General features: G+C 42.9%; 1 protein-coding gene across 3 annotated transcripts in view; it reads left to right on the top strand.

The window, feature by feature from the left end:
- The first annotated feature begins 4,598 nt into the window (after positions 1–4,598).
- HHAT (hedgehog acyltransferase) overlaps positions 4,599–14,553 on the top strand; it is a 331,516-nt gene continuing 321,561 nt past the window's right edge. For all 3 annotated transcript variants that reach the window (XM_078078155.1, XM_036095714.2, XM_078078156.1), the window contains exon 1: positions 4,599–4,768. In XM_078078155.1, the coding sequence (XP_077934281.1) occupies positions 4,728–4,768 (41 nt within the window). In that variant the 5' untranslated portion in view covers positions 4,599–4,727. The remainder of the gene's footprint in view (positions 4,769–14,553) is intronic.

Here is a 14,553-nt window from a genome sequence, read left to right as displayed (position 1 = left end):
CCAGACTCCCCGGAGATGTCTCACATGTCCATATGAATTGTGACCGCGTTATTGCTGTTAACACAAAGATTCCCCAGGTTCGTCCCCTTTTCTCTGGCTCCAGCTCTCTCCAATGTCCCCTGTCCATACGGGGACATAAGAATTCTACTCTTGCTTCAAGTCCTCACAGAGAGTCCTTTCTGAAGACCAATTCTATAGCTCTGGCTCAGAACCTATTCTGTAGAGCTCAGACCAGGTAAGGTGCCAGGTAGGGAAAAAATTGCATGCTGGGCTTTCATTTTCACCCCACCAGTCGTCATGAAACGTCCTCCTTTCTCTTTCAGCCCCATCCAACAAACCTGTAAATTGACTCTTCCTGTCCACTCAGTAGTTTGGGTACATTCTCTTACATGTGTGAACCTCAGTTTGGGCTCAAGGTGGAATTCATCAGACTATGTTACTTCTAACCAAGTTCCATAGCTGCTGTCCTGCTTTTCATTAGAATGACACCATTGACTTATTCAGGCAACAGCTGAGCCCAGCTCTGGGGGAGCCATGAGCTCTGTCAAAGAGAGAGTTTCAGCAAATGCATCAATCCTTTGGCCCTTGGAATGAATGCGCTACCCAAAGGGCAGCTGCTGTCTTGATTATACTTCCCGGAAAACTACGAAGAAAAACAAACTAACTGATCACAAAAGCTATTTCCTGGCTCTTCTAGCAATTCTGACTAGTTTTGAGTGGTTGTTTTTTATTATCCCTTTCTTTGGGGAACAAATTAAAGTTGTGTGTTTATTTCTGCAACACTGAGAAACCCAAAGAGAAAGCCTCCCAAAAGGATGATCCTGTTGCCCATTCCAGATATTTGCCAACAACCACATGAAAGGGAAAAATAAACTTGAAGGCATTGTGCAATAGATTTGCCCTTAGTATTATTTATAATTCCATTTCTATTTTAAATTCACTTGAGGTATGACCCTCCCCACCTCTCCCCACAAAGTCATTACCCACCCCAACCCCTACCCCCACAAAAAAGTGAGCCATCATTGTTTCCGTAGTATATCTGTTATGCAGAAATTCCCATTCTAGGTTTCTCAAAGTGGCACATATCTGATTTTCCTTGAGGTCTATGAGATTCGATCCAAATCTAAGGGATTTCTTATGGTGACTTGTATTTGGCCAATGTCATGAACTTCCCTGTCTCTCTGAGATTGTGTGTGATACAAATTGAACTGAGATATTATCACATATACTAGACTGTGAGGGACGGATACTCTGGCTATGCCTCCTTGCCTGGTCTAGCCTAGCCCTGGTCTTCATGACCATACCCAGGCCAGATACATAGACTAATGTATCAGTGGATCAGAGTCTCCCTCTTAGTCTCTGCTCCTAAGATCTGGAGGCTGGCTTGTGTGAGTGGATAAGAAGCAACAAACCTGGGCTATCAATACCACAGGTCTTTGAAGCTTTCTTGTGTTACCTAGTTGCAGGTCCGTGCCTTATTCTCCCTGGTGGGTGGCCCCTGGGATTTCCAGGGGATTGACCATAGACCAGATGGTAATGGGAACCACTTAGCCCACATGTTTCCCCAGGAGATCCTGCCCCCATCAGTATGCACTGACCAATCCCAGAGTTTAGGGGAAAGATCTCCTTGAGATAAAAAGGACTTTCTAAAGAAAGCAGCAAGAGAGCCTAGGAATCCTGAAGGCAGCAAACCCTACTGGACTGGAAGGACTTCAGTGTCAGTTTCCTAGGGTGGGAGGAAATTTTGAATTACCCTGAACATTCTCTTCAAGTCTATGACTCTTTGGTTTTCAGTGACCACATAAACCTTGGGAGCAGAACTCAGAGAGCTGGAAAAAAAATTCAAATGATCCCAAGTGAGAAAATCAGGGACTGGACAGGGATAGACACCAAGGACCTCACTGTGTGCCTGTCTGTGTCTCTCTGGAATGTGAGGCTGCTTGCCTAGGACCTCTGGGCAGCTCATGTCTCTCCTCCCTAAGCCCTCAGGGTCACCACTGGCTGTTGTCTCTCTCTAGCATTTCTGTGCTCATAGCTGACCTGAGCTAGGATCAACGTTCCTTCCTTTCCTCTTTCTGCTCAACGGACTGGAAGTCCTGCTGTGCTGTTTCTCCAGCCACCTAACTGCTAAGACTGACTTTTATGTTCCTGGACCTTATGTGTATCTGTACACAAGGGCTGAGGCATCTCTGTGTCTATTTTGGTCCATCTCAGTCTGCTCAGGTTGCTCTAACAAAATACCTCAGACTGTGTGGCTTAAACAACAATTTATTTCTCACAGTTCTGGAGGTTGGCAAGTCCAAAACCAGAGTGCTAGCACAGTTGGGTTCTGGTGAGAGCTCCTTTTCTGGCATGCATATAGCTGCCTTCTTGCTGTGTCCTCACAAGACTCTGCTCTCTTCCTCTTCTCAGAAAGACACTGCCCTCATCGTTGGCCCTACACTTGTGACCTCATCTAAACCTAAAAAACCTCCCAGAGGCCCTAATGCCTAATACCATCACTTTGGGGGTTAGGGTTTCTGAGGCTGGTTTCAGTTAGTGGCTCCTTAATGTCCAACATTTCCAGATTCTTCCAAGAGCACTATCCCTAAGCAATCTTTCTTCTGCCAATAGCCTCTTCTGCCAATGGCCTCACATAAGTGTTATTGTGTTAAAAGAACTCATTTCCAAGATGAGGAAGAGATGAGAAAAGAAAGGAACTGAGAAATACATATGGGTTAGTTTGCTACAGCTGCTGTAACAAATTACCCCAAACTTGGTGGCTTAAAACAATCGAAATTTATTCTCTCATAAATCTGGAGGTAAGAAGTCTAAAATCAAGGTGTTAGCAAAGTTGGTTCCTCCTGGAAGCTCTAAGAGAAAATCCATTCCATGCCTTTCTCCTAGCTTCTGGTGGCTGCTGACAATCCTCAGCATTCTTTGGTTTGTAGATGTAGCACTCCAATCTCTGCCTTTGTCTTCACAGCACTTTCTTCTCTATGTATCTTCTCCCCTAAAATGTCTATAAAGACACATGTCATTAGATTCAGGGAACACCCTGATTAGGAATAATCTCATCTCAAGATCCTTAATTACATCCACAAACACCCTTTTTCCAAATAAGGTCACGTTCACAGGTTCCAGGTAGATATATCTTTTGGGGAAGAGGGAGATCATCATTTAACCTATATAACATGTAAAGGAAAATCAAATCCATATAAGAAAGGCAACTCACACCTCTATAACACTTGTGGAACACAGAATATAGACAAGTTGAGAACTGGGAGACAAGATGGTGGGTTATAGTCTTCTGTGATCTTGGGCATGATCCTTCCTTTTGTAGGCCCAATTTCTACAACTCTAACATGAGAAGATGGATTAAATGAGCTCTTCCAGCTCTGTTGTTCTATGATTCCATGTGAATAGTCTTTCCTCTAATTAGCTCTCATCTGTGCTCGTGCACACGCAAGCACGCACGCACGCACACAAAGCACATGCCACCCTCTTGCAGATCAAGCCAGACAACTCCCAGACCCATTGGTGATTTCCACACTGACTAGAATTTGTACTTTCTCATGTGGGCAGTCTGGAAGCTAGCTTCCATTGTGTCATGTTTGACTTGGCTGGAGAAATAAATTTGGCAGTGCTTTGTATTGCCACACCTTTGTATTCTGAGTTTTTCCACAATCTTCTTGGTATTCTGGATTTTGAAACACTTTTCTTGCTTATTTTCCAGTTGAGTATTTCAGTCTTTATCCTTCAGTATCCCTGCTGCTCTTTCTGCCCTAGGAGTGGCCCACATCTCAGATGGTCTGCCCTGGCCCTGGCAGATCATTTAAAAAGTGGGTGATAGATAAAGAGGAGAGGCTTGGAAATTCCACGACATTGTCTCTTCACGGAACCCCTGATGGCATAATGACCAAGTACTGGAAATTATATCGCAACTTTACTCCAGGAAACATGTGTGCATCTAATGTTGGTGGATTAACTGTATCTTATTATCCCATACTTCTACATGTGAGGGCTAGGCAAAGGAAGTGTAGAGTCATGGAATCATAGAACAACAGGGCTAGAGAAATTGTATCCAATCTTTATTACATGAATTTTTTGAAAATGTGAGTTATGTGAGAGTGCAAGGTCTTGTTAGTCTTGTTCACAGCTGTATCCTCAGGCCTAATCAGGCTGTGGCACATAGGAGGCACTCATTAAATTTCTGATCATGAATGAAAATGAATGTACAAGTCAGATTCTTAGAGGAGTGCAGGTCTCACGCACCATCCTCGCCCCCCCCCCCCCCCGCCCCGTCCATTTTCAGTAGGCAGGAATGTTAGTAGGCTAACACTTTCTCTGCCAAACAACTGATGATCTAAAAATGATTAAAGGTATTAAGGGAATTCTGCTCCTTATTAATTGAGTTCCTTCTATGAATAGGCATGAATAACTCACGACGTCACTGTTTTGTAAATTTAGGTATTTCGATATTGATGTTTCTTAAACTTCCGTCTTTGCCTCTCCGTTCTGCCCACTGAGCACCCCTTAAACACGCACACCACCCACACACCGCACACCACACACCTGCCCCACAAGAGCGGCAGGCTGGGGAGGGTCTGGTCTCTTGCCACCAGCCCGGCACCCACACTAAACAAACAAGGTCTTGTGCGGCCACCTAGTGGAGCCTCCTCCTCACTGCAGCCCCTCGTAGTTTCTGGAAGAGCTGAGGGAAACTGCAGGCAGCCGCTGCTCTGAAGATGGCCCACTTCCTCAACAGGCCTGCGACCCGCCGTGGAAGGTGAGCCGGGCCAGAAAGGAGGGGGAGCGCGGGGGCGGGCGCAGCCGCGTGGCTGCCCCACTTCCGCTGGGCTGGGTGGCCCAAGGCTGCGCGCGGGAGGCCGGGCGGCCCTGATGCAGGCGAAGGAAGTGATGTCATGGCCGCCTCCTCAGAGCCGCCTTGGACCAGAGGGTGGGGGTGGGCGTGGGGAGAGGGGACGCGGGCCGGGGCGAGCCACGCAGCCCTTGTCTCCCGAGGAAAGCCAGCCTCTGCGAGACTTGTTTAGCAGAGATCCCTCGCCTCCGTTTTGAACTCTCCACTGGAGTCCTTGGGAGAATGGTCCTTTGGGGGGAGAAACTAATGGCGGAGGACACAGAAAAGGAACAGCAGAACGGTGACCGGAGAAGAGAGCCAGCGGAACCCAGCAGCCCCTGGGCAGTGGGGTTTCAGTGAGGAGGGGTTGGGACCACAGTGTCCAACCTGGAACCTGCCCGCAGACCCCCCATCTTCAGAGATCACTCAGTTCCGGGCCCCAGGAAGGAGGTGGCACTGGGAGACAAAAGTAAAGGATCAGCCCTGATCAGACACACACCATTACTAACTCCTCTTTCCAATTTTATACACCGTCTTGCAGGTGCTGAAATGCGTAGTACCATTGCGTGGCTTCGCCTTTCCTTTACTAATTTTGTGTGTTCACCTGAAAAAAAAAATGTCTCCAACGTGCACCACATTGGAAATTATCTTTAGCCCTGGTTCCCATCTTTACCCAGAATAGCTCTGTGTAAGCCTTTCTCAGGTGCCTACAAATTCTGCCTCTAAAGCCTTAGGTTTCTCCCCTTGAACAGAACTTGTCCTCAAGCCTGCTGTCCATGCTCGTCCACACCCACTCCCATTGCCAGTGTGTCCAAAGAGCAGTTTACGCTGACCACTCTGTCCCTACCCTGTTCCCATCTGTCTTCTGTCCTAACCAGTCCACGGAAACTGCTCTTTTAGAGATTGCTCATGACTTTCTCATTGCCAAATCCAAAGGCCTCATTAATAATAACCTGTCAGGTTTGGTATTTTATACAGAACACATCCTGGTGTTCAAGGATGTAACTTTATTTTCCTAGAACTGACCTCAGACCAGCAACTCAACCTCCAATGTCTGCTTGGCAGCATAAAATGTAGTCTTTCCTAATTCAAGATAAACTCAGCCACTTCCTTTTTTTTTTTAAGATTTTATTCATTTATTTGTGAGAGAGCCAGAGAGCACACAAGCAGGGGGAGCGGCAGGCAGAGGGAGAAGCAGACTCCCCACTGAGCAAGGAGCCCGATGTGGGGCTCGATCCCAGGACCCCGGGATCATGACCTGAGCCGAAGGCAGACGCTTAACCGACTGAGCCACCCAGGCGTCCCAAACTCAGACACTTCCGTTTTATTTTTTCATTCATATACAAGCACTAAACTGGGGGATTATAATTCAAAACTAAGCTTTGTTTTCTGGTTCTCTGGGCAGGTCTGTTTTCTACATAATTGTATATTGCTTTGTCCTTTGTATTATGGTAAGAATAACATCACATAATAAAAATATGTAATTAAAAAAAATTTTTTTTAAGTTTTTATTTAAATTCCAGTTAGTTAACACAGTGTAATATTAGCTTCAGCTTTACAATTTAGTGACTCAACACTTACAGATAACACCCGATGCTCATCACAACAAGTGCCCTCCTTAAATCCCCATCACCTATTTCATCCAGCCCTCTATCCACCTCGCCTTTGGTAGCCATGAGTTTGTTATCTATAGTTAAGAGTCTGTTTCTTGGGACACGTGGATGGCTCAGTCGGTTAAGCGTCTGCTGTTGGCTCAGGTCACCATCCCAGGGTCCTGAGGCTGAGCCACATCATGTTCCCTGCTCAGCAGAGAGCCTGCTTCTCCCTCTGCCCTTCCCCCTGCTTATTTTTTCTCTCTGTCAAAGGAATAAATAAAATCTTTAAAAAAAAAAATAAATAAGAGTCTGTTTCTTGGTTTCCCTCTTTCTTTTTTCCCTATGATTATTTGTTTTGTTTCTTAAATTCCACATGAGTGAAATCATATGGTACTTGTCTTTCTCTGACTTATTTCGCTTAGCATAATTCTCTCTAGTTCCATCCGTGCCGTTATAAATGGCAAGATGTCATTCTTTTTTTTTTTTTAAAGATTTTATTTATTCATTTGAGACACAGAGATACAGAGAGAGAGAGAGAGCATGAGCAGGGAGAGAGGCAGAGGGAGAGGGAGAAGCAGGCTCCTCGCTGAGCCAGGAGCCCGACGCGGGGCTCGATCCCAGGACCCTGGGATCATGACCTGAGCCGAAGGCAGACGCTTAACCATCTGAGCCACCCAGGCGCCCCGATGTCATTCTTTTTATGGCTAAGTAATATTCCATTGCATATATATACCACATCTTTATTCATTCACCAGTCAATGGACATTTGGGCTGTTTCCATAGTTTGGCTGTTGTTAATGCTGCTATAAACATCAGGATGCATGTATCCTTTTGAGTTAGTATTTCTGTATTCTTTGGGTAAATACCTAGTAGTGCAATTGCTGAGTCGAAGGGTAGTTCTATTTTTAACTTTTTGAGGAGCTTCCATACTGTTTTCCAATTCTGTTTTAGAACATGATCTCTTTTGGGTAGCTATTCAGGAATTGCCTTCTCTTTATTCTCTCTACTCCTTTCAGTCTCTGCATCTGCAGAGGACATGTGCCTGGAGGGTGGAGTTTATGCATCACTCTGGTTTGGGGAGGAAAGCAGTGTCCGGCCCATCGTGACGCTCTGTCCACACCAGCCTCCGCAGAAGCAACTCTTCCTCCATGTCCCATTGTCCCGATGTGCCAAGTGTCCACCATTTCCTCCCCTTGCCTTTATTCTCGTGGTCCAGACTCCAGTTCTTTCAGTTCACTTTGGCTAACACTTTCTGCCAACCCACCGAGGCTCAGAGCCTCTTATTCATCCTTCTTGGTGGCCACAGTAACTTTTTAGGCCTTTTCTCATTTTGCCGAGGCACCTGCGGCTCTGTGTAGCCACCCTAGACCCTCGCTGCTCTACTCTTCCATCACCGTTCCGGATGTGGCAATTCTCTGGGAGCGGTTGTTCTTCCTGGGACATTCTGAGAGGAGAGACACATGTGCCCTCTGCTATGACATCCCTGGTGATATGCACATTTCAGTGACTGTGACTACAATAGGAAACAGAGTTCACATCATGGCAAAGGACATGCACACAACACGAATGAAACAATAGCTTCATGAAACAATACGTAGCATGACTCCTTGCAGTGTACTTTGGTATTTTCTATTCCATTCCATTTCATCTCTTTTAATGCCTGTTTTAACCCAATAAATAAATCAATTTTATGATCCAAGAGTAAGTCTCAACCTCCAATTTGAAAAACACTGTCCTCATAGTGGGTTTCTATTGTTCACTTCCCCGGGGATTTGGCTCACGGGGTGGGCGTTGGGCCCCAAACCAAAAATCAGGAAACAGTTCCACACACATTTTTGTTCTTTCTCAAAATGCACAGCTTTCAGAATAAAAGAAAGTCCTGTCTTTCAAGATGTTGTCTCTACTACGAGTTTAAAATAAATCCATTCAGACATTCAACAGACTTTATTCTCAGTTTTATCTACTCTCAGTCTGAGAACAATGTCTATAGAATATGACAGAGTGGTAGAGGAAATAATGAGTATAAAGAAGCACAAGGAAATAAAACCTCACTGAATATTTCCAAACATTTTATGTTCTATTGATAATATTAATAATAATAGCTAATAATGATTCAGTGCATATTATGGGTCAGGCACTATACTTAGTATTTCACATTTATTATTTCAGTTAATCATAATGGCTTATCTACAATATGGTACTAATATTATCCCCATTTTATAAAAAGGAAACAAAAACTAATCTAAATTTGACTCTGTTCCCTCCCTGCACGCTTGAAGACTGTTACTCATGTTCATTTCTTTCTTTGTGATTACTCCACCTCTATAAAATGACGGAGGAGGACTAGACTGTATCTTTCAGTTCCAAAAGGGCTCAACCACCTTCTCAAAAGCATGGCTGCTTTCTACTCAGTTTGAAAACTAATGGTTTTATGGTAAGCTGAGTTGGACCTTCACACGATCCCTTCTGCTGCTTAGTCACTCCCCATCCAGGGCTCCGTAAGTCCTAAAACTTATCAAGGTCATCCACAACCTTTTCCTAAACTAGAAGGGACTGGGAGTCCTTCCTAGTTCTTAGCAGCCTGCAGGCCCTTAACAGAAATGACTGTAGTAGTTTTTCTTTATTTTGTCTCAAACACACATCTGTAAAAGGAAGAAAGATGCCTGGGTAATGCAAACAAAAGACAATTACAAACTTTTAATTTTCCCAATTTGGTTAGTTTGTGTATTTAGTAAATATATTTGTTGAATATTTATTGAATATGTAGGCACTATTCTTTTTCTTTTTTTAAAAATTTATTTATTTGAGAGAGAGAGAGAACGGGGGGGAGGGGCAGTGGGAGAGAGAGGGGAGAGAGAAGCAGACCCCCACTGAGTGAGGAGCCCAACATGGGGCTCCATCTCACCACTGTGAAATCATGACCTGAGCTGAAACCAGGAGTTGGATGTTTAACTGACTGAGCCACCCAGGCGTCCCTGTAGGCACTATTCCACATACTACTAGTGGTGAGCAAGATAGATCAAACTCTTGCTTGCCCTTCTGGGCTCCTGGGTGGCTCAGTTGTTTAAGTATCCAACTCTTGATTTCAGCTCAGGTCACGATCTCAGGGTCTTGAGATCAAGCCCTTCATGGGGCTCCTTGCTGGGCGTGGAACCTACTTGATTCTCCCTCTCCCTCTGCACCCCCCTCGAAACCCCCTGCCCAAAACAAAAACTCTTGCCCTTCTAGAGTTTACATTCTAGAGGGGCTGGTTTCAGGGAAGGGCAGACACTGACTGGCACTTTTCAACCTTCTTTTAAATCACACCTCCCAGTAAGAAATATTTTTTGCACAGCAATGAAGTACATGCCTTCTTCCCCTGCCCTACACAACAGAATCATAAGTATTGTAGAACAACACTTACTCTTATTACATATAAAAAGCTAAAAACAGGGGCGCCTGGGTAGCTCAGTCATTAAGTGTCTGCCTTCGGCTCAGGTCATGATCCCAGGGTCCTGGAATCGAGCCCCACATCGGGCTCCCTGCTCGGCGGGAAGCCTGCTTCTCCCTCTCCCACTCCCCCTGCTTGTGTTCCCTCTCTCGCTGTGTCTCTCTCTGTCAAATAAATAAATAAAATCTTAAGAAAAAAAAGCTAAAAACATAAAAATACTATTATCAATACTTGAATGCAGCATAGAAAAAAAATTCCAAATAAGTAATGCAAATCAAGAGTTAGGCAAGATTTTATTTAATGCAATGCAGTCCAGAACACACAAGGACAAATACTTTGTGCATAAACCCATGAGCCTATTTCTGTTGTTCTAATCAGTTTTAAAGGTTGAAAATCCTCGGTCATACAAATAGTTTATTGTCAGTGGTGATAGTGGCAATGCATTCTTTTTACCTAGCAATGGAAATTCTTCTTTAATCTTACTCTAAAGTAATGATGCATTTAATGTCTTGTGATCATCCTTTAGTGCAAATGAAGAACTCAGCAGCAATAATTCATTTGTCTCTTTAGGGCACCAAGTTTGAGTCAATTATTGATTCAGAGTTTCAAAAAGAAAATGGTTTTTCATTGGAAAAAAAATTTCCTAATTTTATAATTTCTCTTCTGGAAAATAATGATTGCAAATTTACAGCTGAGGAACCAAATATAACAATACCCCTAACTTTATTTCAGTCCCTCTCCTTACTAATAATGTCTTCTTCAATGCGTTGCAACAGTATTGGGAACAAATAGGAACTAGGGCGATTGCTTTTAAGTCTTTCTTGCCATAACAAAATGTCTTTTGGAATCCTGGTTGTTTGACTTGCTGAATTATATTGTTTTCTCCCTGTAGTTACAAATATAAGTTCATTAAAAATATCAATATCATCAGTGAAATGTACTACTAATTTAAAATCCCAAACATCATCTTCGAAAATGAGGTTGTTTGCCAAATGAGATTGCTTTTCAACGAGAAAAATGTTATTGTCATTTCTGAGTTTATTCACTCTGCTTAATACTTCCCCTTAGGTCCCCTTAGGACAATCAATGAACTTCAGTATGATTCAACATGAGTGTCTGGTTTGCTCCAAACCGAACAAAACACATCAATATTTTGTTCAGTGAGCTCTCTTTAATGAATTTAACAAATTTCACCATGTTTTTTTCTAACGCTTCCATGAAATTCAGCAGAATTGTTTCTAGAGATGCCAAGTTGAATTCCTATTGATGCTGTTTTCTTTCTTTCTTTTTTTTTATTTTTATTTTTATTTTTATTTTTATTTTTTTAAATATTTTATTTATTTATTTGACAGAGAGAGAGAGAGAGAGAGAGGCAGCTAGAGAGGGAACACAAGCAGGGGGAGTGGGAGAGGGAGAAGCAGGCTCTTGGCCGAGCAGGGAGCCCGATGTGGGGCTCGATCCCAGGACCCTGGGATCATGACCTGAGCCGAAGGCAGACGCTTAACGACTGAGCCACCCAGGCGCCCCTTGATGCTGTTTTCTAAGCACAGTGTTTTTACTAGCTTCTAACAGAATTTTAATAGCTTTGTTATGCTTTCTAGACATTCTGCTGGCTCTGTCACTCGTAGTTCCTTTATTATTTTTCCAGTTTAATAGATATTGACCAATGAGGCATTTTTTCCAGTTTTGTAAATATATCTGATCCAGTGTGTTTGAAGTTAAATTTAAACACACACACACACACACACCTTGTCATCTTGCAAAAACTAGAAAAGTTGAATAACTCACAGAATCCATACTCTTTCTGGGATGGATCATAAGTTCTATACTGGATTTTAGCCACATGGGAAGCACGGCTTTAAAAGTTTCTGCAGTAGCACAGATTTAACTAGAAATAGTATTATACCACAGAATTGTAAATTTTACTAGCCAGTTTAGCATTAAAAATCATAGATATCAAATCTAGTCATATTAGATGAGTAATTTTTCAACATCTATATGAGCCATTCTCTCTTTTGCTGAACAATATGCAACTAAATGTCATTAACAGTCTGTGGAACTACTAAGAAATTGTGCCAGTAATTTTTTGTCCAAAAATGTTTGAGGGGCTTGTTGACAAGTCCAGCATGCTGTGTTTCTCAGTGTCCTACTGATTTTGAAGGTGTCATTACAAAATAATATATTGGGGTTTGTCACTTTTGTTGGATTTCCACAATGAAAAACATTTCATTCTTTATTTTATTTTTTTAAGTAGGCTCTACGCCCAGCGCAGAGCCCAACTCGGGGCTTGAACTCACAACCCTGAGATCAAGACCTGAGCTGAGATCAAGAGTCAGACCCCTAACTGACTGAGCCACCCAGGTGCCCCTGAAAAAACATTTTAACAGATTTTTTTTTTTTAAGTTTTATTCATTTATTTGACAGAGAGAGAGACAGCGAGAGAGGGAACACAAGCAGGGAGAGTGGGAGAGGGAGAAGCAGGCTTCCCACGGAGCAGGGAGCCCGATGCGGGGCTCGATCCCAGGACCCTGAGATCATGACCTGAGCCGAAGGCAGACACTTAATGACTGAGCCACCCAGGCGCCCCTGAAAAAACATTTTAAATATCCTGCCTTGTAAAGTCTTGCATCCTCTTTTTTCTTTTCAGCATGCTCCTCCAATGAAGTTGAAGCTTACTATTTTCTCAACATTTATAGTTCTAGATATCTGGAGGTTGAACTTAGGCATCCTTCTAATTTTCACTTCTCTTTCACTTTTCTAACAGTAAGGCGAAGTCCCATGAAAGGACAATTCATGCTCATTTCATGAAATGTACATTTGATGCAAACCTGAAACATATCTTACTTGATAATGTCTTTTCAGAAAAAAAATGCTTTATGATGAAGTCTGATTGATGTTACTATAAAATATAAACTGTTAATTGTCCTGTATGGTGATGGTCAAATTCACATCATATACCAGAAAATCAAATGAGAGTTTTTGGGTTTTTTTTAAGATTTTATTTATTTATTTGAGAGAGAGAGTGAGCGAGAGAGCACAAGCCAGGGAAGCGGCAGGGGGAGAAGGAGGAGCAGACTCCCGGCTGACCAGGGAGCCCCATGTGGGACTTGATCCCAGAACTCCTGAGCCGAAGGCAGATGCTTAACTGACTGAACCACGCAGGCGCACTCAAATGACAGTTTGTTAGAAGATATAATTTTATCATATTAGTCAGCTAATATTTGTCATAACCTTCCATTATCTCTCTTAGTTCTGTTCACTAATTGGATACAGTATTTCTGACAAAGTTCACAATTCTTAATAAAAATCCAGTGGTGGGGCGCCTGAGTGGCTCAGTCGTTAAGCGTCTGCCTTTGGCTCAGGCCATGATCTCCGGGTCCTGGGATCCAGCCCTGCATCGGGCTCCCTGCTCTGCAGGAAGCCTGCTTCTCCCTCTCCCACTCCCTCTGCTTGTGTTCCCCCTTTCGCTGTGTCTCTCTCTGTCAAATAAATAAATAAAATCTTTTTAAAAAAATAAATAAATAAAAATCCAGTGGTGTGTTATCCTATTTTCTTTTTAAAAAAATTTTTTTAAAGATTTTATTTATTTATTTGAGAGGGGGAGAGAGAGAGAGAGCACACAAGTGGGGGGAGGGGCAGAGGGAGAGGGAGAAGCAGACTCCCCACTGAGCAGGGAGCCCAACATGGGGCTCGATCCCAGGACCCTGGGATCATGACCTGAGCTGAAGGTAGACACTTAACCAACAGGCGCCCCCTCTTCTATTTTCTGTTCTGTCCTATCATATTCTATTCTCTATTGTTCTCTACTCTGTTACATTTTGTTTAAAAAAATTAAGTCTGGTGTGACCCATTAGCTTTAGTTTACAACCTACTAATATATTATGTCTTGCAAGTAGTCTGAATAATGCTGACTTAAATAATAAATATGTTAAAAAAAAAAACAAGAGAAGTTCAGAGAGTGGTAGTGTTATAGGAGAACATAAAAGAATAATGCAATGGAATGGAAAGTGTGGCAGGGGTTAATTTTGCCAGAGTGGTCAGGGAAGTCTTCTTGGAGAAGGTGACATTGAATTGTGCTCTGCCTTGTTTAGGCTATTGATATGACTGCATTCTTGGGCATATATGGGTAGTTTGAACTATATTCTTTCAAATGTGCTTATTGTTTGCTAGTTGTTTTGTGTGTACTTGGTGAATCCCCAGCTAGGCTGCAACTTTCTGTAAGACAAGTCTTTTTTTTTTTTTCCATTAAAAAAAATATCTCTCCCAGTATTTAGTTTTGTGCTGTGCATCAAGTAGATGTTGGACAAATAAATGCTAGTTCAGTGTTGACTACTGAGGATCACCATGAACCAGCGCCAATATCCTCATAGGTAGAACAGATGAGAGCCTGTGCCCAGTGGTGAGGGTTAAGAAGGCCTTTAATGCTTCTGAATAGCTCTACATTATTGCCTGTGCCTGAAACTTCATGATTAGAAATTCTGTCCTTTATCTTTAAGCCTTCGTCAATTAAGTCTTAACAATTATTTGTGCCTCTGTTCAATGGATATTATTTCTATGGTTAAGTCATCATTGAATGTACAAAGAAGAGTTGGCCTGGTTAATCCTTCCTAAGCACCAGCCCTGCAGTGGGGAGAGTGGTTACCAGGTGCTCAGGGCCATCTGTCTAGACAGAAAGCCCTGCTGAGATA

This window comes from Halichoerus grypus, chromosome 7 (assembly GCF_964656455.1).
Source record: "Halichoerus grypus chromosome 7, mHalGry1.hap1.1, whole genome shotgun sequence".
Taxonomy (NCBI): Eukaryota; Metazoa; Chordata; class Mammalia; order Carnivora; family Phocidae; genus Halichoerus; species Halichoerus grypus.
This window is presented reverse-complemented; position numbering and strand designations above follow the sequence as displayed.